Source organism: Engraulis encrasicolus, chromosome 3 (assembly GCF_034702125.1).
Source record: "Engraulis encrasicolus isolate BLACKSEA-1 chromosome 3, IST_EnEncr_1.0, whole genome shotgun sequence".
Taxonomy (NCBI): domain Eukaryota; kingdom Metazoa; phylum Chordata; class Actinopteri; order Clupeiformes; family Engraulidae; genus Engraulis; species Engraulis encrasicolus.
Genome location: NC_085859.1, coordinates 43,413,205 through 43,439,138, shown reverse-complemented (window position 1 = coordinate 43,439,138; position 25,934 = coordinate 43,413,205). Strand labels below are relative to the sequence as shown.

The following is a 25,934-nucleotide window of genomic DNA, read 5'->3' as shown; positions in this document are numbered from 1 at the left end:
TGTTGCGGTCACTGTTTGCTGTTATCTCTGTAAAGTTGACTGAAGGGGACATCACCCCCATGCCATGTGGTGGCTCAAACCCCTGGGGTGTCACTGGCCCTAGTAAGACAAAGGACACTTTTGGGGTGGGGGGTTGTAGTATATAATCTCACTTCAGAGATTCACCTGGGAGTCTCATTCCATCTCTGAAGGGGCTCCAATCTCTGTCTTTCTCTCCCTCTCTCCCTCTCTCTTTCTCTCTCTCTGTCTATCTATCTTGGGTAAACTGTATTTGATTTCACTGTATCCTATGTAACCTACAGTAGCCTTGAGTTAAATGTAATGTTACCTTGCAGTTGATAATTAAATTGTCATATAGGCCTATAACATTCATTCATTTGCATCTCCTCATCTGTATCATGCCATTTGCCTTTCCTGTGTCTTAAGTTAACACTGCTTCTGTTTCAAATGGCCATCTTTGGTTAGGAATAAAGTGGAGGGAAAAGTTATATACTTTTACAGTAGTACAGTTGAAACCATGTAATATCATACTAGTAGTGTCATACTTCTAGTGTATCTACTTCCACTGTCTCTAGTTACAAGAGAATATGATTACCAAGCATGTCAGTCATAATATCATGCACATCAGTCTGTGATGTACACCCGAAAACAGAGAACAGATCATGGCATGCTTAGTTACCTCTCAGGTCTAGTTGTGAATTAGTACAGTACGTCTAACAACATCACAGATAACAATCACAAAATACAGAAAGTGAGAAAGTGTCATTTTTTAAGTTAAAGCCATCTCTGCGTCCTTCAGTTCAAGACCATGCTCACTTATTCACAGAGTTACTTTGGAAAAAGATGGACTTCCAATGCAACTGAATGAAGTGACTTGCAAACTGTGATTCTGACAGTGACCTATTTTCCAACACACTTGCATCCTCGCATATATTCGACATATGGAAGGGAGAACTAGATCTCAAATACACACAAAAGAAAAAAAAACAAAGACACTCAAAGAAAATTTTCAAAGATCCTCAGCTCAGGGAATTTCACAACATACAGTACGCTGTAACCAAAACAACACATGCCTTGGCCAAAGTGTCACAACATAACAGCCAAGCAGGACTGAACTAGGGGAGAAATGGGACCCTGGCACTTTTGGTTTAAATCAGTGGCGCAGAACTGACTCACCGGTGGGCCCCACACACTCGTGAGCCCCTATTTTCAGACAAGTAAAAAAAAAGTGCCCGCTATGCCAGATGGCCAGTCCAGCCCTGCAGCCAGGGCAAACACACACATGGCAGCCAGCTAAGGAGCTATGCCAGAGTTAGAATGCAAACAAACAGCAAAAAAGAGGGAACTATGTCATATTAACAGTTATTTAAAAAGTGCAAAACACACATAAAATAACCTCATTAAAGTTAATTGCTCTGAACTCCACAGTTAATTTTTTTTTTATATTCATTGCCAGTTCAACTGAAGTTCGAATGAGTCACATTTTCTTTCGCATGTTGATATCGAGGACACCTTTGGCAGCACATGTTCAGTTTCGCGTCTACTCATACACATCACATCTCCTCTCCTCTGTGTGGTGCGATACGGATCTGTTTTCCATCCTGTGTGTGTGTGTGTATGTGTGTGTGTGTTCTCCTGCCACTCGGTCCACAGTTCTGGGAAGTGTTTGAGTGCAAACGAGGGCTGCAAGCGCAGGGTACGGTAGTCCAGGGGTTCCCAAACTTAACAATGACATGCCTCTCCCAAATAGTCCAGGCCTGTGAGGCAGTGTCCCACTGTATATAAAATAATAAAGATAATAGCATACTGGTCAGAGATGCAGTTGATTATTATAATGCTTTTCTTAAGTAATGGCTCGTGCTTATGTTTGGTTTATTTATTTTGTTTTAATGTAAGTTATTCAGTTTATTCAATTGTGCAATACATTTCCTGCCAACCTGCCACAGCCGCCCTACCACGTCCTTGCAGCCCCCCAGGGGTCCCCGGCCCCCACTTTGAAAACTACTGCGGCAGTCCAAGCAGGCTAACTCTCAAGAGCTCAACCACAAAGCACACATGATCCAGGATTTAAATGTAGGATTTCAAAGGACAGTTGACATATGTAAATAATGTGTTTTGGTTTAGTTCAGTACATGTTAAGCAGCTTAAGCTTGTAATGTCACAGTAATAAATTAAGAAAAATATGGGGAGCAAAAAGTACGGATAAAGCTGACCATTTTTCAACACACGTAGGAAGTCTAACTCGAGAAGGGGAAGAATCGGCAAATGACCCGGGTTAGCAGTCCAGTGCTCAGCCATGGCTCAAACGCCAGCGTCCCGGGTTCATTTCCATCACAGGTCATTTGCAGATTCTTCCCCATCTCCCTCTCCCCACTCGTTTCCTTTCCCTCTCCCACCGTCCTCTTGTCACAAAAAAATAAAGGCATAGAAGCCCAAAAAAACATTGTGGAAAAAAGGAAGTCTAACTCTAGCCAAGCTGCTGGTGCCACCAAGTCCCTCCGCTCAATTTCATTTCACTCCAGCAACCAGGTTTCCACCAACTGAACTTGAACCAGCTGAGCCATCCGGATAGTGTACAGTAAGTCTCCCATGCAGGGCCGCTGACAGCTTTGGCTGGGCCCGGGACAAAGAGATTACATTACATTATTACATTACATTGCACTTAGCTGACGCTTTGATTTTGTTCAAAGCGACTTACAGTTATTCTTTTTCAGGGTATTGGTTACAGTCCCTGGAGCAAAGACATATGAAAGGGCCCCAACCCAATACATGCAATGTAATGAGAATCCAATTCTGGGTCCTCTCTCTTCATGGGCCCAGGACAAGTGACCCGTTTGCCCCCCCTTGTCAGCTTCCCAGCTTCCATGTGCTCCAAGACCCTCAACAGAGCTGTGGTTAAATGAGGCAAATCCTGAAAAAGTTTCCCGCTGGTTTTAAAAAATATATTTTCCAGTGCAACATCATATATAGTTAACATGAAAGTAGTAAAACTAAAAATCCTACTAAGTGTCATACCAAAGAGAATCAGTCAAGCATTTATTGAGGAAGCATAGTATACAGTGGCTTCATCAGAGCTGCATTACCTTTGAATGGAGACTGATGAATACATATTGTATCAGTGTGCTGGCTTGAGGTTCAAATCTCAATTTCCTTCCATTTCTCTCTTTTCCTGTTTGTGAATTACTTCATTACTCTCAATTACTCTACTCTACTACTCTCTTCCCTTTCCCAATAGTTTCCCTCATCACCCTTTCTCCCATTTTCCTCTCTTCCTCTTCCCTACAGTACACTCTTTCCCCATCTCTCTCTCTCTCTCTCTCTCTCTCTCTCTCTCTCTCTCTCTCTCTCTCTCTCTCTCTCTCAGACACTACACACACTTTCCCTCGCTCTGACACTAAAAAATGTCACGTATTGGCTCAACAGATTAACAGTCTGTGGAGAGGGGTGAGCGGTATAGATCTAGTGCATCCATTCCGCACACTATAGTTCTGGCCTCAATCTGTCTTTTGTGTCTTCCTCACCGCTCCAGATAAGGCAGAGACAGCACATCACATGATAGCGAGCGAGAGAGAGAGACTGAGAGAGAGAGAGACTGAGAGAGAGCGAGCGAGAGAGAGAGAGAGACTGAACTGTCTGCACAAGGTCTCGGAGGCAGAGGTACCGCCATCCTGCTATGGTAGCAATCCTACTAAACTCCCTATCCAAAGGTGGCCTAGTGGATAGAGAGTTGGTCTTTCAATCTAGGGGTTACAGGTTCAAATACCCCTTGACCTCTGATTGCGTGGTATACTACATGTACATCTCCATCCATGGCTGAAGTGCCCTTGAGCAAGGCACCTAACCCCACATTGCTCCAGGGACTGTAACTGAAATTAATAACTAATAACTAATAAAATAATAACTGTAAGTCGCTTTGAATAAATGAAAGCTTCAGCTAAGTGCAATGTAATGTAATGTAATCCAAAGAATCAGTTGGTCATTTATTAAGGACGTATAATTCGTAGCAACTTACAGAGCTCAAACTTGCATTACTTGTGAATGGAGACTAATGAGGACTCAAAGGCTCTAAGTCTCAAGTTCCCTTACTTCCAATGTCTCTGCTCCCCTTTTGCCAATTACTCTCTACTCTATATTCCCTTTCCTATTTCTTCTCTCTTCACCCTTTCCCCCCAATTTTCCTCTCCTCCTTGTCCCCTACAGTACACTCTTTCACCAATTCTCTCTCTCTACCTCCCTTTCTCTCACACACTTTTGCTTTCTCCATTTCTCCCTACGGCCTCTTCCAAACTGTCTGCATGAGGTCTCGGAGGCAGAGGCACTGCCATAGCGTAGTGATGACTCATCACTTTCCAGCAGCAGCAGCAGCAGCAGCAGCAGTCCTTTTCCTCCAGAAAAGAGCAACTCTGAAGTCAGGGAGTTTTAATAGTCTCGCCTCGGTTTTAAAAAGTTGTTGCAACAGCTACTGGTGGTGCAACTGAGAGGCATTGATGCCACAGGTTTTTTTTGCAGCATATTATGTTGGCACTAATGTTACACTACTGTAGTACGCTGCGTACATTGTGCTGATTGTGTAAAATTATGCGCATGCACTCACCGTCTGATTGGCTGCATTCAAGTTTCATCACAATCCTCTCCAACAACTTTGCATGAATTGGATGTTAGTGGAGGGCAGTATGCACACGTTGGCTAAAACGGTGGTTTAGAAAATGAGCTAATATGGCTGCATTCTTTAACTTAATTCCATGAGCCCTTTTGTTTAGACTGTGCCTTTGTTGCTACTAACAGGTTATTGCAGAATATTTTGGTAGTTTTTATCCTATTTGTACAACAGAATGACCTTGCTGAACCGTGCAATTGCAAATGTAAAGACATTGAATTTGAATGTGTTGTTCAGCCTAAAAAAAGAAGTGACGAAATAAACAGAGACACGCGTCACCTAGCGCAATTTCCTCATTACTCACAGAATAGGGGAAACCCACACAATATACCTAAAGTAGCCTTTCAATTCAATTTCAGTGTTTCCCAACCAGGGGGTATGTGTACCACTATGGGTACACGAGCACACTGCAGGGGGTACATGGAAAAATGTAATGAGAAAAAATGTATGAAGCATAGTCACATTAGGCTAGAGGTAGAGATACAGAGCATGAGTGAGAGGGTAACTCAAGGCATGACAAAAAGGCTTAGGGGGTACGCAAAACATAAAAAGGTTGGGAACACTGAAACATTTCACAACATCATTGTGCAACATGTCCGTCATGAATATGTTCCGTTCAAAGAAAATATTCACAAACATGTTGTCAGTACCCTAACACCTTGGAAAAAGTGGCGGAAAGAAAAGACCTTTAAAAAGCTGTATGAACCTACGCATGTCCTGTTAATGTTTCCCCTTTAAAAAATCAGAACCTGTTTGAAGTGTGAAAGGTAACCTTCAGAATGAATACAGAGCTTGGAGTACCAGCAATTCAAACAAAAGGCCATCCCTGTGATAATATTTACCGTTATTCACATCCCGTCACAAATAGTGGAACAAGCACACGAAAGGTCATATCATTTCACCTTCAACACCTTTTACAACCTCTCTGCTCACGCACAAACGCATTTTGTTTCAAGAACATAACAGCAAACAGTCTGTGAACTTCAATTCCAACATGGAAAAAACATCATTCCGGATATTCACAAGGTCGGTTTACACGCAAGAAGTTTATGAACAATGCTTTATGGCTAAAACACTTAATGAACCTCTATGAACAATGCACGGTTCTCTGAAAGATAGACACCCACACCCACATACGTAAACAAAGACAGACAGACAGACAGACAGACAGACAGACAGACACACACACAGACACACACACACACACACACACACACACACACACACACACACACACACACACACACACACACACACACACACACACACACACACACACACACACACACACACACACACACACACACACACGATTATGCCAATGAGCCGTCAACCACATCATGTTGCTTTATAATGGAAACAGTTTGAACATCAGGATGCAAGCAGCTCTTACACACACACACACACACACGCAAAAAACATTATCCCAACGAGCCCGTCGACCACATCTAAAGCAACATGGTGCCACTTCCTAACGCCATTAAGGAAAAGGGAACCATCTGCCCATCTGACCCTCCCAGAGCGGCGCGGCAACATGCACATGGACATCAAACGAACGCAATGCAAGTGATGCCGGCTGGGGGGGGGTCAAAGGTCGCTGCTTTCATGAAGGTCGCTGTTACTTTTTACAAGGTCGCTGCTTTCATGAAAGTCATTGTTAACATTTTTTACAAGGCAGGGTGGCGGCTGGTGCTTGTCTCCATTCCACCGTCCGCCGTGCTGAGATTGACAAGAATGTGGTCAGCTTGCACTAACGGATGCCACAACATGTTGAGATTTTTATGTATCTGACTGACATAATGCGATAGAGAGATGTGTGTGTGTGTGTGTGTGTGTGTGTGTGTGTGTGTGTGTGTGTGTGTGTGTGTGTGTGTGTGTGTGTGTGTGTGTGTGTGTGTGTGTGTGTGTGTGTGTGTGTGTGTGTGTGTGTGTGTGTGTACACTTAGTTAATGAGAGAAGGCAGAGAGAGAGAGAGAAAGAGAGAGAGAGGGAGAGAATTAGAGAGGGAGGCAGAGAAAGAGAAAGTGAAAGAGAAAAGGAGAGAAAGAAAAAGAAGAAAGAGAAAGAGTGAGAGAAAGAAAAAAAAGAAAAAGAAAGTGTGCCGGCAGTATGGCTTGTTAACTTTGACCTACACCTGTAGGCTATATGGTTGACCTAATCAACACATATGTACAGGGCCGTTGTTAGGTACACCTACACAGCTTGGAGAGCAGTTTCTATACATATTTTAAATGATGTACAATACATAAAGTATGCATTCATTGTACATACAAGTATACATTTATTGTATTACCCAGTACAGTATCATATGGGCAGTCATGGGTGAGCGGTTAGGGCGTCAGACTTGCATCCCAGAGGTTGCCGGTTCAACTCCCGACCCGCAAGGTTGGTGGGGGGAGTAATCAACCAGTGCTCTCCCCCATCCTCCTCCATGACTGAGGTACCCTGAGCATGGTACCGTCCCACCGCACTGCTCCCCATGGGGCGCCACTGAGGGCTGCCCCCTTGCACGGGTGAGGCATAAATGCAATTTCGTTGTGTGCAGTGTGCAGTGTTCACTTGTGTGCTGTGGAGTGCTGTGTCACAATGACAATGGGAGTTGGAGTTTCCCAATGGGCTTTCACTTTTCACTTCACTATATACTGTGTACTCTATTGCCCCAAGTAGCCTTGCACTTATTTGCTGGGCACATAAAACTCCACAAAAAAGAGGTATTCAAACATATACAGCTGTAAGTATGCTGTATGCTCTCTTGCATATGTTTGTGTGTAAAGGATATGTGAGTTTATGATTGTGTGGTATACGTACTGTATGTGCTTGTACAGGCGCTCTTCCACATGTGTGGCATGTGTACCATATTTACATGCACTGTGCAGTAGTCTCACTTAGTGTGCACACATAACATACTGTACTTGGTCTCTGGAAAACCTGAGGCCAGTGTTGCCAGATTGCGCTGTTTCCCGCCTAATTGGGCTGCTTAGGATGGCCGTCTGCATGTAAAAACTGGTAAAAAAAGGGCATTTGGGCTGTTTTTTTCTGCTAATTTGTGGCCAAAGAAATCATTAGAATTTAGTTCAAATTAGATGATTTCACTTGAGTATTGTTTTGAGCTGGAAATCATCAGTCTTATCTGGCAACCGTGCCTGAGGCTGCATTTGCAGTGGAGGGAGCTGCTGCCTAGTCAAACAAGGACATGCTAATCATACTAATGGAAGCTGACGCTTGCTGGTGATGTACGGCAAAATGGATATTTGCAGTGCTGAGAGCAGTAAATAATGATTATAATTCTGAAGTCATCAAAACGTTTGACAGTTTTTACGGCCGTCTTGAATCAAATGTTACACACGCCCACCACTCCTGAGATACGTTTCCTCCCTTATATTTCTTATATATCTTTCTGGCTTGGTTCCATATGATTAAATGCTGTATAGTGCGACTGAGTAGTGGGACTCTGTCAGAGATGGTTAATACAACCTAGAGTATCTGAGACTTTGCATAGCAAGCACAAAAGTTTTAAGTATTACTTCCACATATGAAAACACGTGGCACTCGCTTGAGTTCACTTCTGGCAAAATCCCATTTTCCCCCTGATCTGAAGCAAATGTAGCCAAACCCCCCCACTCACACACACGCACACACCGAGACAAAACCCCCCCTTTTCCGATGTCCAAGTATGTCAACAAAAGACAGATGCTGGTGAGTAGCAGCTCGTTTTAAATAAATACTCTGCCTTTTCCATTCGGCCGGGGGTGAGAGAAGAGGGCCTTTATGTCCACCTTGTCACAAGGGGGCTCGACTGGAGTTAAATATAGTCTTTATGTTCTAACCAAATAACAGACTTCCACTGGCATATTGCACCGGAGCCCCAGTAAGTAAGTAAGCCATGCATGGACTTTAATATTCTTCTACCTAAACTTGACCTTCAAACGGCTCTTCCCTCTACAGATGAAAAGCATTTTGAACACTGATCTGAGTCCAGTTTTAGTTAACTGAGCTTTTCTTGGACTTTTTAAAAAGAAGCCCAATTGATTGCAGTTGCAACTAAATTCTAAACTCTTTCGAATAACATCTCCACACAGGCTTCTCTTACAACTTCTTCACACAACCATGTATGTAACAAACATATAACGTATAAAATACTGTACAAAGCTATGCCCAAAGAGGTATTGTCTGCAAAAAATGGAGTTGTGTGTCTGTGTGTCTGTATACAGTAGTTCGTACTGCTTACTATGTCGCCAGAGTAAATGAGAAAAGGGGAGCGGGAGGGAACACGTTTTTGCCTAGTTGGACGACAGCACGGTGGGGGGAAACTGTACAAACACAGGGCCGAGTCAGCTTTTTTGACACAAATCCTGGAAGCGGGCCCCCGTGTAACCTTCCAGAGAAGGCTTTCCTGCTGGCCCTAGACCATCGGAAACACGGGCAGCCTTTCCTGCTGCCAGTTTCAGTCTCTCTCTCAGTCTCTCTCTCTTTCAGTCTCTCGCTCTCTCAGTCTCTCTCAATCTCTCTCTCTTTCAGTCTCTCGCTCTCTCTCGCTCGCTCTCTCTCATGTGATGTGCTGTCTCTGCCTTATCTGGAGCGGTGAGGAAGACACAAAAGACAGATTGAGGCCAGAACTATAGTGTGCGGAATGGATGCACTAGATCTATACCGCCCACCCCTCTCCCCAGACTTTTAATCTGTTGAGCCAATACGTGACATTTTTTAGTGTCAGAGTGAGGGAAAGTGTGTGTAGTGTCTGAGAGAGAGAGAGAGAGAGAGAGAGAGAGAGAGAGAGAGAGAGAGAGAGAGAGAGAGAGAGAGAGAGAGAGAGAGAGAGAGAGAGAGAGAGAGAGAGAGAGAGAGAGAGAGAGAGAGAGAGAGGATAGGGAGAGCGAGGCCAATAATGAGAGAAGTGGGACAGTAGAGGCCGGAATGTCTCGTCCTCTGTGGCTGTCTCATTCGGACATACTGTATCAGACACAGACACAGACACAGCGAGTCAGGGGGAGAGAGACACAGAGAGACACAGAGATAGAGATAGAGTGGGAGAGAGAGAAAGAAAGAGAGAGAGAGAGAGAGATAGAGAGAGAGAGAGAGAGAGGGAGAGAGAGAGAGAGAGAGAGAGAGAGAGAGAGAGAGAGAGAGAGAGAGAGAGAGAGAGAGAGAGAGAGGATAGGGAGAGAATAGAGAGAGTGCCCTGAAGGAGAGTATGGAAGCAGCACAATGAGCAATTGTTTTCTGTCTCCTTAAAGGCCAACTTATTTGGCTCCTTAGCAACAGCCTGGAGTGTTAGTCATTTCACACCGACTGCGAGGGCTCAGCAACGGTCAGATACGCACAGCACTGCACTGCACTGCACACGTTCCTGCTGCTACGCTCTATTTGACCGAGCTGAGCTGCACTGCGCTCGCTTGGCACCGGGGAGATGTGTGAACTCAGATCTGGACATCATTCAGCAGAAGAGAAGAGGGGTTTCCTCCTCTCTTCTCTTCACCACGCCCTGAGATAATTCACACTGCTGTTTCTTTCCAAACCGACTACGCCAGCCAACAGTGGAAGTGAATAACAAGCTGACGGAAAACCCCGGAGAGATGACCAAACGGCCATAAAATGTATTGAAGTGCCATGACACTATATTGCATTACATTACACTTACTGTAGCTGAGGGTCTCATTGTCCGGGGCGATTTACAGTTATTTTGGAGTAGAGCAGATCACAAGACAAGAAGGTGCAGCACAGTAGAAGAGAGTCATTTGCAGTACAGTAGAGAGAGGTATTTGAAGAAATTGTATGTGTTTATGTGTTTTAGGAACAGTTTCCTTGGAGGAATGTGAAGATAAATGCCTTGCTCAAGGGCCCATTAGCCAAGGATGTTGATGCAGGAGTGACGTGGCCTGTTACATCTAGGCAGTGTCAAAAGTTAAAGTTTAAGAAAAGAAACACTGTTTCCTTACAGCACAGGTAACTTTATAGAGTAAAAAAAGTGTGATGTTGTTGATGTTTTTAGTGTTTTAAGTAACAACACAGTCTGTCTACCTTACAAGGTACAATAGAGTAAATGGTGTAACAGCTATGTAATATCATGTGCAAGTGTTGTACTTACACTATGAATTTACTTTTACTTTTACTTTTGACACCTGTGTGTCTGAGTCAGGTCTTCTGGAAGGCCATTACTCACGTAGCCAGACAACATGACCAATCAGTGAATGAGGTGGGACGTGGGGACAGGGTGAAGGAACGATGACACAAGCAAGATCACTTGTCATGTTCGAACATTAGTGACAGGTTGAGTCAGATGCACATTTCAAACTTCATCAGAGTTCAGTTCACCCACAAGTAATCATTTCTCGTTTGTTTGGATAGGGCCACATACTCTAAAGCACCTTGTTTTACCTCAACCAGGTGATCATTCAACCAGCCAATCATCTGGCTGAATTGGACGGGTAAAACCAAATCATTTGGAATACGTGGAACAGGACTGTAACTACAGTACTGAATAGTGGTGTGGATCGGCACTGCCCTCACGATCCGATTCGATCACGATTCGGGAGGTAGTAGATCCGATTCGATTCGATTCTATTAGATCCAATCCGATTCGATTCAATTCTACAATGCATTGCAATGCATTACATTTCTACTGAACGCAAAGCATATGTTCAGCCATGATGAGGAAATACAAGTAGTCAGATACTGAGCAACAATTTATTGGCTGTTTTCTGTATCAGTCTGTATCAGTCTTGCAATGTTTTGAAGTGTTTTTATTTAATTTAACATTCATTTGCTCCCGAAATATCCATGGAAGTAATTGAAACTTAAAAAAATTGCCGGATTGATTCTGGAACTTGCCGGATCTGGATCTGGATCGTCCATGCCCCGGATCGATTCGGATCGATCACCACTAGTACTGAATCCATTTTGCCAATCACTGCCTGTACTCGTTGACGCACATAGCTGCTGCCTCGTTCACACACAGTCTCACATACAGTACTAACTGACCTCACAGAGCAGATCCACTAAATACATATCAGTAGCAACTCACCTGTAGTTGAGGCCGTTGATATAGCTACTCTCCAGTTCACACACAGCCTCACATACTAATTGGCCGCCCAGAGTAGATCGACTGAATTAACATATTAATGAACTGATTAACACATCAGTTGCCACTCACTTGCACTTGAGGCCGTCGAAAAAATATGCCACATCGATTATGACAAATGCCGAATCGATTATTGAATTGTCCTGTCCCGTACCGCAATGCATTGCCAAATGTATTATTGTTGACACCAGTAGTTGCCACTCACCTGTACTTGAGGCTGTTGACATAGCTGCTGCCCAGGAGCTCGGTGACGGTGGCCTTGGTCTCCTCCAGCAGGCTCTTGACGGCAGAGTCCCCGATGGCCAGCGTGACTATCCTCCCCCTGGGCAGCCCTCTCAGCAGCTGGCTCAGCCGCCGGCTGTCGTCGTCCGAGTCGTGCGTGTCGAAGCGCTCGGCGTACAGCACCGCCGCCGTGTCCTGGTCCACCACGCGCAGGTTGATGCCGCGGCTGAAGTTGCGCTGGAAGGAGTAGGCGCCCACCTCCAGGCCCGAGGCGGGCACCGTGCGCGTCAGCTGCGTCCACGACAGACGCTCCGCGCCGTGGAGCTCTGGAGACGCACACGTCGGAATGCACAGACATGGTGTGACAAACACATGCATGCACATACACACACACACACACACACACACACACACACACACACACACACACACACACACACACACACACACACACACACACACACACACACACACACACACACACACACACACACACACACACAAACGCACACATGCAGGCGAGGGACATTTACTTGCAAGTAGCATTTCATGCACTAACCGTAAATCAATGTGTTACTTTTTTTTAGAAGTAAAGAACACATTTGTATGTCTTTGGCATACTTTGTGTGACGTGTGTGTGTGTAATAATACAAAAATAAACGAACTTTAATAAACAACAGTGAAAGTGATAAGAATGGGGTGACATCAAACAGTTGGATCAGGAAAAATGTCTGACCTAGGGTGCCCCCGCTGGCCACGCCCAAGAACTTGCGTCCGAATTGTGGAACATCTTTCACGTCGCGCTCGTCAGAACGTCCCACCAGCGTGACGGTAGCCAGGGAGCGGTAGCGGCACTTGGGCGCCCCGATGTGCAGCGAGCCGCCATCTTGAATCAGTATGTGACGCAGCCGTAGGGTGATGTTCAGGGTGCCCGCAGCATTGTCCGCAAACACGACCATTCCTATCCAAAAAACACACACACACATTGGAATTGACACTCAATCATTAGATTAGGTCAACTTCCATCGATCTCAGAGCTTTCTCAACAATATACGTACATTTCTCAGTAACAGTGAACCTGCCTATTGGCTTAAAGTGAGCCAATCTATGATTTGTTTCAGATCCAGGGCACACACAAATAAAGCAATAGAGAGAGGGGGGGGGAGGGGGGGGGTAGAATACTAGGTTAAGTGTTTCTGGGTATGAGGGCGACCAGAAGGATCAGAAGTTGTACCTAGGGTTACTTGTTTGTTCAAAATGTTCTACTAATGTCCACACATTCAATTCAAATATAAATGAATAATTTCGCTATTAATGAAAGTTTACTATAAAATAATCTCATATTCTAACATGAAAACAAGAAAAAAAATTGCCTAACCCCTGTTGGGGTGACTGTTTTTAACAGCCTTGGCAGGCTCCACAGAACCTCCTAGTGGGCTACCTGGCATGTTGGTGACCCCTGACACACTGCACCTTTGTATTGCAAGCTGTACTTGTATTGCAAATATCACAAGTTTGCAGTACACTGAATGAATCACTGAATGAATTTGAATTTGAGGACAGGATTCATTTTTCTCAGATGTGCTTTGGCTGCTAAGCACCTCATTGTGTTTTCGAACATACAATCTGAACCAAACGTCCCACATGCAGCAGTTTCTGTGCTTACATACAAAACAGATATCACACAATTGCTGTCCTCCAGTGCTCCTCATTCTCTGCAGGAAGTGTCACAATACATAAACTAAAAAAGTCTTGTGGTCAGATGCTGTTGCGTCATTTTCTGTTTGAGAGAGATCTGCTTTCCAGAAACTGTTGCATGTGGGATGTTTGGTCCAGATAATTTAATGTTCGAAAACACAATGAGGTGCTTAGCAGCCAAAGCACATCTGAGAAAAATGAATCCAGTCCTCAAATTCAAATTCATTCAGTGATCCATTCATACTGCAAACTTGTGATATTTGCAATACAAATACAGCTTGCAATACAAAGGTTAGTAGAGACAATTATACTGTTTTCAGGCTGATTTTCAGACAGTGGTAGTGTCCGTCCTCACGCCAGTTGCATTAAGAATTAAAGAGCTGACCTGCGAACCACTCATGTTCATACCGGGTCTGAACTTTCCCACATGTGACTGCGTGTTACCTGGATGAACCTGTTGATGTCCAGATTGGTGTCACGGTTCGTGGAGAAAAACCTAGTATTTTGCAGTTCACATCGCAAACCAACTTTCTGGCTTTCGAATGCTCAGGTGCTGCAACCGGCACCGACACGGTTCTCAGTCAACCCGAATGCACCTTTAGTGTACATACTCCTGTTTACTCTTGTTATTCTTTGTTGTAATACTATTCTAATAATTGCATAATCGTGATTGTAACAATTGTAATAATCACTTACATGTTGCACTGATCAGCAAGATGCCTCAATCGCATTGTGGAAGTGCATAGCTCTCAGTGCATAGCTCTCAGTGCACAATAAAAGGCATTTTAATGCATTCTATTCCATTCTATTCCATTCCATTCCATTCCATTCTATTCTATTCTATTCTATTCTATTCTATTCTATTCCATTCCATTCCATTCCATTCTATTCTATTCTATTCTATTCTATTCTATTCTATTCTATTCTATTCCATTCCATTCTATTCTATTCTATTCTATTCTACACTTCCAGGTCTATAAATGAGGCATCCATCTATTGAGCTCTAGTGTCTACTGGCTGCCCTGTGCAAGAACCCCCCTCTGCAACAGTGATACAATAAATGGTTTCCATATCTCATTTTACTACCTCATCATTCAAACGGACACACGGAACATTCTTCAGGTGACCTATGACACCGGCCCCGGACCACGGACCCTGACTGGGGCAGAACACATGCACACACGGACACACACGGAGACACACACACACAAACGGACACACACACACAAACGGACACACACACACACAGACAAACACACACACGGACACAGACACACACGGACACAGACACACCTACACACACACACCTACCGACACACACACGGACACACACACATCCTGACTTGATGGTGAGTGAGTAGAGTGTGGACACACACGGACAGACACGGACAGACACACACACACACACACACACACACACACACACACACACACACACACACACACACACACACACACACACACACACACACACACACACACACACACACACACACACACACACACACACACACACACACACACACGGACACACACACCTCCTGACTTGATGGTGAGTGAGTAGAGTGTGGACACACACGGACACACACACACACACACACACACACAAACACACGGACACACACACGGACACACACACACGGACACACACACACACACACACACACACACACACACACACACACACACACACACACACACACACACACACACACACACACACACACACACACTCGGACACACACCTCCTGACTTGATGGTGAGAGAGTAGAGTGTGGTGGAGGCCTCCAGCAGTAGCTTCTGCCCATGCTGCACCACCACCACCTTGCTGCGGTCGTGACCCGGACTCCAGCTGCTCAGGGAGGGGTTGTGGTCCGGGCAGTTCTCTGGAGGAACATGGGATAGAAGAGAAGATAAAAGAAAAAAGAAGATAAATATTAGTATTAATTCTATGCTTACAATTCTACCATAAGACCAGGGAGGGGTTGTGGTCAGGACAGTTCTCTAGAGGAACATGGGACATGGGGTAGAAAAGAAGATAAAAGAAAATAAACAAGACAAATATTAGTAGCAGTATTTTCAAAATATTATTATTAACTCTATGCTCACTCTACAATTCTAGACCAGGGAGGGGTTGTGGTTGGGGCAGTTCTCTAGAGGAAACCAGACAGGACAGAAAAGAAGATTTAAAAAAAGGTGCCGGAATGCTTGCTGCAAGATACGCGAGTGCGTGCACGATTCGTTCATGAGCGCGTTAACATGCGCATTTAATGTCAATTTCGCGTCAGGTGCAGTATCTTCAAAATTGCTGGGGGCGATTGTAAGAAAGACTGCACAGTTCCACGCGAGTGTTTCTGATGAAGACGACAATGGGAGCGACTTTTAAGAGCGTCTCATTGAGTTTGTCAGATATTTCAAACATTTGTGATCATGCTTCCTTGTTGCACTTTGAAAAAGGAGCATGCACATACAGGAGTAGTAGCAGTATTCTTTCATTGCCCAGGGAGCCCCCCCTGTATGATACCGCCAGTAGGCTATTTTGCGTCTTGGTCAACTGCTTTTGAAGCAAGCATGTGCTCTCAGTTGCTCGCGGTGACGCGCGTAATTTACAGCTCGCAGCAAGCATACCGGCACCTTAACACGATAAATTCAGCATTATATTCACTCTGATATTCCAGTGTAAGACCAGAGAGGGATTGTGGTTGGGCCCGCCTCCTTACTCAGTATGGCCCTTACAAAGATAAAACATGACTTTTTTTAAACCACTACTGAATTACGTAATTCGTTGTAATTATACTGTTGAACAATAGAGAACACTCCTATTCGTTCCAAATAATATCGATAGTCAGTGAGGAAGATCCGTGATCATGTGGCCTTCTGATGGTGGAGATAAAAAAAATCTGGCCCTCTTTATCATGAAAGTTGCCCATCCCTGCTCTATGCTGTCTCTATAATTCTAGTGTAAGACCGGGTCGGGGTTGTGGTCGGGCAGTTCTCTACAAGAAACAAAACAGAACAGAAAAGAAGATAAAAGAAAACAAAGAAGACAAATATTAGTATCAATTCTATTCTCTGTTAGGACAAACTAAGAGTCCATATTACCAATGGACAGCCTAAGCAATTGCCAGGGCCACACCAAAAGTATCCACTGTAGGGGTACCCAACAGTCAGCCCCATCCACTATCTATCAAGAAGCCCAATTCGGCTCCAGTTGCTTAGGGGAGAGGTTGTGGTTATGAGGGTAATTCTCTGGTAGCCTGGTGGCGACTCATTGCGTGTAACATCTAGTGTTGCCACACGTCCAGGATTGTCCCGGTTTTTATGGTCTGTTCGGGTAAATTCCTGGATTGTCCTGATTTTTCATAATGTACAGCTTCATATTACCCCATTGAAATAAACACATATGATTAATGATTTGTGCTCGCACATCAATGTGTTTTTACCACTGAAATGTGGCAACCCTAGTAACATCACAGGAAGTCGTCACAGGAAGTACGGTATGGGTGGACCCAGCCTACTTCTCCAGATGAGTCAGCAGGACAGAGAAGAGGGCAAATTCAAACACTAAGCTTATCCTGTATCTTAATCAGGACATGGAGAAATGAATTCATGCTTTTATTTCCTATGGAGCTGATTATTGCAATACCCTACTTATAGGCCTTCCCCAAAAGCCAGCAGGTGCAACTAATCCAAAATGCTAGAATTTTAACCACTACAAAGAAAAGAAATGCTAGAATTTGAACCACTACTGTACAAAGAAAAGCGTTCATATGCCTCCAGTTATTCACTTATTTTTCAAGTTAGAGTTCATATATTGACAAAGTTAAGCAGTGCACTTGAGCATGCATACAGCATCTCTGTTGGCCAATGTCTGCTAATGTTGATTATAGTGCTGTTCTGAGCAGCAGGATGGAGAAGTGATCGGCCAATCAGGTAAAGCGATCTCTCAGCAAATTTGAGCTGCATGGACCACACACTCTTAATCTCTGTTAGTGTTCTTTACAAACACCGCTACACATGCCAAAACTCTCTCTCTCTCTCTCTCGCTCTCTCTCGCTCTCTCTCGCTCTCTCTCGCTCTCTCGCTCGCTCTCTCGCTCGCTCTCTCTCTCTCGCTCTCTCGCTCTCTCGCTCTCTCGCTCTCTCTCTCGCTCTCTCTCTCGCTCTCTCTCTCGCTCTCACACACACACACACACACACACACACACACACACACACACACACACACACACACACACACACACACACACAAACACACACACACACACAAACACACACACACAAACACACACATACACACACACAAACACACACACACACACTCACCGTCCAGCACGTCCCTGGAGCCGAGCGTGATGGCGAGGGTGAGGCAGAGTAGCAGCGCTCCAGTGGACACGGCAGTGAAGATCAGGGCGTTCTTATTGCTCTGCTGCGTCAGGCCAGCAGCGGCGCCCATTGACGAGTCCCGTCCCTGACCTCCTTCCGAGAGGTTAAAGGTTGTCGTCGAGGTGTTGTTGCCGGGGCGCAGCTGGTGGTGGTGGGGCGGCACGGGTGGTCCTCCTCCAGGGCCAGGCTTGTGCGGGGGCGGCGGGGGTGCCTTGGTGGGCGGAGGAGGGGAGCGCACGGGCACGACGCGTCCCGGCACGTAGCCGGGGGAGCGCTGGGTGTGGCCGTTGGGGGGCGGCACGAACACGGGGGGGATGTGGCCCGGGCCATTACTAACCTGCATCATACAGCTAGCTGTCCTGACCACTCTCACCACTTCCTAAAGAGAGAGAGTGAGATAAAGAGACAAAGAGAGAGACAGGTTAGAGCATGAGGGGAATGCGACCAGGCCCATTACTAAAGCCGGGCATACACTGCATGACTTTTGGCCCGATTTTGCCACGATTTGCCGGTCACACGACTTATTGCGAATCAGGCCTATTTTTGGTTTAATCGTAGGTCAATCGTGCGTTGCGCATTTGTGAAGTGCAAATGGGGTAACGACAAGCGATTTCACCTCACGACCAGCTCACGATCAGCAATTGTATGGTTGCAAGAAAATCAAAAACAGTTTGAAATCCTAGTCGCCCCTCGTGAGTGAATCGCACTGCTGAAGCAGCGCTATAACCCAATTTAGACACCACATTTCACACTGCCCATGCACAAAAGGCACAGATTGCCAGGGCAGCACCTATACTTCAGGTGCGCGATTCCCTTCCGTGCTTTTGTCATCTGCAGCGCTTGAAAACAAATCTGTTGTGTCGTACAGTGTAAGCATAGTGTGAGGGCTTGAGCCATGAGTTGCAAACTGTTAAACCCTGCGCTTCATGCGTACAGTGTGAGCAGAAGCAGAATATCCACGACTGAAAATATCACACAGTGTATGCCCAGTTTAACCTGCATCATACAGCTGTCAACTCTCACCACTCTCCTATATGGAGATGAAAGTGAGACAGGAGAGAGAGACAGGTTAGAACACCGAGGATATATCACAGCCCATTAGACACCTCCATCATTCAGCTATACGTAGCTGTCTCACCACACACTGTGGAAGGAGCAAGAGAAGAGATAGAGGGAGAGAGAGACAAAGAAGAGAAATGGAGAGGTTGGATGCGGATGAAAATGTCTAGTCCCTTTCTGTGGAGCGTTCATAACTGTTTAGGATAGAAATGCACTGTAGCTGTATAGGCAGACAGACAGAGAGAGAGGGAGGCAGAAAGAGAGAAAGAGAAAGATAGAGAGAGAGAGAGAGAGAGAGAGAGAGAGAGAGAGAGAGAGAGAGAGAGAGAGAGAGAGAGAGAGAGAGAGAGAGAGAGAGAGAGAGAGAGAGAGAACCGAAAAGCGAGATGGAGAGATTGAGAGATAGAGACAGAGGTAAGGATAGAGCATGATCACGTCACTGTGTACAGCATATTAATTGTCAGTGATTAATTGTACATGTACATTATCAAATAATGTGGCAATATGGACATTGTTTATTTGAACACGAAGACACTAGTGTACTATGTAATGTTCATCCTTGGTTAACCACCACTTCTCGTAAACATATTTGCTGACCGCATGCACGCCAATTTAAAAGTATCTTTTAGAAAACACAAACTGCACCCACAGTAACTTCACAAGAGCGCATTTTATTTCACAATAAAAGTGTTATGTAAAGCCCTTGTTAAAACAAGCCCCATTTCACTGAGAGAAAGGTTTTTTTCTTTCTCAGGACGGCTCTGGTTTTCCGCTACGCTTGTTTTGATAGCTCCTTCACTCACTGTCTGCCCTGTGTAGAGTGTTTGTGAACAGTGTTGCCAGATGTGTCTGATCAAATCCTGTCCAAACAGTGCTGAAAAAAACGTCTGGAGGCGCTAAATTCGGCCCAATTTCAACAAATTGTATTTATTTCTATGGGCATAAAATTACAGGAAAAACCGCCAGATGGCCGTTTTTTACCATTTTTACCAGCACAGACGGCTTTCCCAAGCAGCCCAATTGGGCGGGTAACCGCCCAATCTGGCAACCCTGTTTGTGAAACAGCCTGACAGCTTCAGCTAGGAATTTGGTACTGTACGTGGGTTACTTGCATGCGTATTTCCACTTAGCAGAGAGAGAAAAAATACAAACCAAACAACAACAACATGCTGTACATGGAACCAATTAGGGGACACAGAATTACTACACCCCCCACGGTGACCACGGTTGCAACTGACTGTAAAAATGTGGCCTCAGGTCAAGTTGTGTTTTCTGCGTAATACCAGTAAAGGTGAAGGAAAAAAATGTTGTGAAACATGACCCACATTCATCTGATATAGAAAAAAGGTATATACCGTAGAAATAACCAACAGCCATTCCTAATGTCAATTTCTTTCATGACTCTTTGAGAGCGAATCATCGTTAACCTCTTCGTGCTGATGGGCCCGCCGGCCGGCCCGGTCAGTCTCTGCTGAAAAGACTCAAGTACATCTTAACACCATTACTATGACTCTTTGACATTGGGAGGCTAGTAGCAAGTAATAGAGTAAAGACTTTTAAAAACAATTTTGGTGACAGTAAGGTTATAACATAGGCTCTGCGCAAAGGGCATATGAAATTACATGCACTGGATCCATTATGTTACATTGCATAAAACTTTTATCCAAAGTGAGTGACATACGAGGACATTATCAATAGCATCCAATAGGCCTACATTGGGAAATACCGTGGGTGTACTGCACAGGTCAAGCTGGAATGGTGCATAAGTGCAGAGTTAGTATCTTTTTATGAAGGAAAACTGTCAAAGACGATACACCAATAAGTGGGTCAATGAAGTTTTAGTGGTAGCACATATCAGGGTGGGGAAACCACAGCTAATGTAGTGGTGCAACCACTATTGTATGGATTACAAATATTTGTTGTTGTTTTCAATGGATTATCTAAGAAGCATATACAGTGCAGTATATTAATTACCAATTACTAGGTAATACATGGGCATTAGCTGTGGTTGTACCACCTGACGTCTGAGCCCGTCAGTGACCCACAAAAGTGAAGAGATAGTATCTTTTTTAACTGTCACAGAACAGGTCTCTACTAGTCTTGAAGGCAGAGAGGGATGAGACTTGTCTTGTAGGCTCTGGTAGCTTGTGCCACCATTGAGGGACAATGACGGAGAACTAGGGTCACTTCTTTTGAGGAGAGGTCAAGGCTAAACGGGTTGTGTCGGCGTAGCACAGCATACCAGAAGGATGTTGAGAATGTTAGCATAGCCTTCAGATAAGCCAGAGCAGTTCCCGAGTTGCCTGACTATCATCGACTTTCAAATCTCGTACCGAAATGTTGGTCTGACGAAGAAGATAACGAATAGCGTTTCCCAAATGCTATTTTTTTAGTAACAAACATCAGAATGGTGCAACAACCACTAATGCCACTATTGTATGCATTAAATGTTGTTTTTTGACGTTTTTACTGGATTACCGAAAATGCATATTCATTGGCGCAGATTTATTTCCAATTACTAATTAATTTATGGGCATTAGCTGTGGTTGAACCACCTGACGTTAGCTACTAAAAAAAAGTCACAGGAGTACAATGGAGAACATGGAGAGTGCAATGTTTGGTTAGGTGTTGGGCTCTGACACCAGGGTTCTCCCCTGCACTTAATAGTTAAGGTGGCCACCTCCCACCATGTCCCCTGAAAAGATAAATATTGAATGAATTATCAAAAAATTAAATAAAGATATGTTGGGGGCCTTTGACACATTTCATATGAAACTGCACAACATATCCTTTCCATTGATAGTCACAAGTATCTAATACCAGGTAACCCCAGCAACCTTGCCAAGCTAAGGACAAACAGGAAACACTGGGCACCAACATATGACGCATGTTTTTCTCTTCCTCACCCTGAAGTCTGCTCTGTGCTTTGTTATACGATGGGCACAATGTAACACAACTCATCATCAACATTGTGTGCAAACTAGGGTGGTCATCTCTGCACTGTGTGTAGTGTGTGTGTGTGTGTGTGTGTGTGTGTGTGTGTGTGTGTGTGTGTGTGTGTGTGTGTGTGTGTGTGTGTGTGTGTGTGTGTGTGCGCGCGCCGTGTGTGTGCGTGATTGTGTGTGTAAGTGTGTGTGAGTGTGTGTGTGTGTGTCCTCCCTTATGTACCAAATAGTGATTGCCTCCTTAATTGCTCTGAAAACCTGAGGCATCTGGCCAACCTCAGGAAAATGAAAACACACATACAGACACACACGCACGCACGCACGCACGCACACACACACACACACACACGCACACACACACACACACACACACACACACACACACACACACACACACACACACACACACACACACACACACACACACACACACACACACACACACGACGTGCACACACACACGGCGCACATACGCGCACACGCACACACACACACACACACACACACACACACACATACACACGACACACACACGACAAACACGTCACACACACGCCTACGCACACACACACAAATCACACATATTTTCAGTGATTAAATGCAGAGTGTTCTGCGTCTTGAATGCTCTTTTCTCTATGGCTCTTTTGTTCAGGGTGTCCTTGGTCCCCCTGCGACAGGCTCCTGCTGGACTCCTACTGGGCTACACGAAAATCAACAACTCGGAAAAAAATGGTGATTCTCAGAAAAGTCTCTGTTTTTCCTCCAGGCAAGGCTGAAAGTGTTATTTAAGATTGCACAACTCTATTCTATTATTCTGGCAGCATTCTACAATTCCTCTGTGGCAACTCACTCAGCCCCTGGTCTGTATTCAGTACAGTGCACATAACACAGCCTACCTGGCTGACAGAAGACTTCACTATCTAGCACCTTCCAAGGAGAGTCAGACCATTTAGAATAGAATAGAGTAGAATAGAATAGAATACTGTAGAGCAGAACAGAATAGAATAGAATAGAATAGAAATTAACAGAAGACAATATAATAGAATAGAATAGAATAGAATAGAATAGAATAGAGTAGAATAGAATAGAAAATAATAGAATAGAATAGAATCAGAATTCCATTTATTTTCACTACACCCATAAAAAGACATTGAAAGAATCTCACTCGTTAATGCAACAGCTTTTCAGCTGTGAAAAAATTCACTCTGACTTAACTAATTTCAGACCAAAAAAAAAAGAGAAAACATGTGAAGAGCTCTTTTCCAAAATGAGATATATCCATTTTATAGAATGTTGAGAAATTGACATTTTTGTATTGGGCATTCCATTGAATTGCATTGCAAAATTAATTTTATAAAGGTTTTAAAAGTATGTTCTCAAAACATTTGAATGGCAGGAATTCACACATAGATGATAGGACTTCTTAACAGTCAATTCCAATATTAAAATGCAAAAAGTAAAAAATGGTGTATATAGCGTTTTGGAAAAGAGCTCTTCATGTCCTGCTTGAAGACAGATGGCACCGTGCAACATACAGTACGGTTTATCAATGCAATCAGGAAATGATGTGATGAGTGGCACCAAATGCTTTTCTTTGGCACCAGACAGCATCTTCTGAGAGAGAGAGAGAGAGAGAGAGAGAGAGAGAGAGAGAGAGAGAGAGAGAGAGAGAGAGAGAGAGAAAGAAAGAAAAAGAACAAGAAAAAGAGGAAGACGAAGACGAAGAAGAAGAAGAAGAAGAAGAAGAAGAAGAAGAAGAAGAAGACGACGACACTTGCATCTCTAACAACAAGTGAGAAAATAGGAGTTAAAGGTCTTCAGTTAATATGGGAGAGTGAGTGGACCCAGAGACTATAGCCCAGGGGTCTGAGTCTGACTGACTATAATAACTTCAAAGGGTCCTGAGAGAGAAACTGCAGGACCTCTGACTGGGACTACACTTCACTCCACTACACCACTCTCCACCTCACCTCACCTCACCTCACCAAAACCATACCCCTCTCGCAGTCCAAAATGACTTGTTTGGGGCTTGTAAACATTCCCTGACTCCTTTAGTGCATCCATGTGTCAACCTACAATACAGAGGAAGTTTTCAGTAGTACAGCACAATGCCAAACTGGTGCCGAATGAAATGTAAATACAATGATGATGTGTTAGTGATGGATTTGAAGAAGAAGAAGAAGAAGAAGAAGAAGAAGAAGAAGAAGAAGAAGAAGAAGAAGAAGAAGAAGAAGAAGAAGAAGAAGAAGAAGAAGAAGACAATGATAGTCATTGTCTTCATCATATTATTTGGACCAAAAAAAGTCAAATTATTTTGTTTGTCTATTTCTAGCTAGGCCTACACTGAGGAAACATGAACAACTTTGAAGTAGAGATGGAAGCAACTTTACTTTTTGACAGATGTCATCTGGGCTACTTCATCACATCCCCGCACAACCTACACTGGCTGACTGCACAGTTGGGTCAATAGTAAGCTTGGTGGAGAACTGTCAAAACCACCGACCTGTATGGTCAAAACATTTACTTATAGAGGAACTAGAGGAAGTACAAGTTAGTGCACTTACTGTAATTGCCGCTTCGGGGAAAGTATGCTACTAAGCATCAAGGCGCGTGTTACAAAATAGCGGCGACTGTCTCTTTTATTGCGAGCGCATCGCGAGCCACCTAACCAATGCGTTGCACCATAACATGGTGCTATCCATTGTCTTCTCAGAAGGGTTTGTCAAGTGTTCACCTTTACCTATTTGAACAAGTAGTGAACCAGCTAACGGTATTCAGTGAAGCCGTGTCGACTCGCCTCAAGGAATCTCATTCACTTGCTAAACGGTCAACAAACTAGTAGTAGTGGTGAGTGATCGAGTGAGCGAAGCTTACCTTTCGCCAGATTTTACGCTGTCCCGTCCTTTGCCATTCGTTCCCTCGGGTGTAGAACTACACAGTCCAATCTGAAGCGTCAACACCGCTTGCTAATCGGTAGGCAAAATAACAAGTGACGGGTGGGTTTTAGTGTATTTTTATACTTTTTTCACATGGTGTCTTCTTTCTGGGCTGTAGGCAGCCAGCCCCCGTCACAGGCAAGGCTCAGAGAGAGGAAGTGAGATGGGAGGCGAGTATTGGACATGGAGTAGATGAGGAGGGGCCTCGCGAGCTGTTCACACGTCGTAGGCAGGCTGCATGCCTTATTGCCACTCTCTGGTCTGGGTCTGAGGATGTAGCCTACTGATTGAACTGCTAGAGGGGAAACTAAATTGCCATTATTGGGAGAACACATTGGCTGCTTGCTTTAGTGCGCTAATTTCGTGTGCCTCAGCGCAACTTGCCTAGTATGCCTATCTATTTAATAATGTTCCAAGTTTGTCTTTTTATGGCACATCAAACCAGTCAAAGTCTGACAGGTAGGCCTATAATTAAGCTTCCCTGTTAACTCTGTTATGGTTTATGGTTATGTGGTTTATGTGGTTATGGTTAACTCTGTTAAGGTTAAGATTTCAACCTTAGGCTATAAGTTATAACACACGTATAATCGTGAAATCACCACGGGCCAACTATTTCTGCATCCCTACCTCTTATCTCCCTCGTGCGCCTTCGCGTGATAGTTGTTTGCGTGCGTTCTGCCCAAAGCAGGAGTTCAAGGGCAATGTCAGGCAACAGTGGCCTTCAGCTGCAATGCTCCTTCTCTCGAGGATAAGCCCACTATTAAGACGGTAAGTATAAATAAAACAGTCAGGAGAGGGAAGCATCTTTCAACTAAATTAGAAGAAATCTGGGTCTAAACACAAATCAACTTTTCCTAAGCAAATTGATTAAATTATTCAATGAAAAGCCTTGCAGACAAGCTAGCTATCAAACAACATCAGCCTAATGAAGTCCAGCTATTACACATTAAAATA

The 25,934-nt window shown here is 44.3% G+C and overlaps 1 protein-coding gene across 1 annotated transcript in view; it reads right to left on the bottom strand.

Moving 5' to 3' along the window:
- Window positions 1–25,116, bottom strand: part of cemip2 (cell migration inducing hyaluronidase 2) — a 94,175-nt gene extending 69,059 nt beyond the window's left edge. Inside the window, exons 1-5 of the mRNA XM_063195489.1 lie at window positions 24,919–25,116; window positions 17,981–18,419; window positions 15,401–15,541; window positions 12,694–12,918; window positions 11,941–12,283 (exon numbers count right to left, since the gene is read on the bottom strand). Coding sequence (XP_063051559.1) covers window positions 11,941–12,283; window positions 12,694–12,918; window positions 15,401–15,541; window positions 17,981–18,386 — 1,115 coding nt within the window. The 5' untranslated portion in view covers window positions 18,387–18,419; window positions 24,919–25,116. The remainder of the gene's footprint in view (window positions 1–11,940; window positions 12,284–12,693; window positions 12,919–15,400; window positions 15,542–17,980; window positions 18,420–24,918) is intronic.
- Window positions 25,117–25,934: the final 818 nt, after the last annotated feature.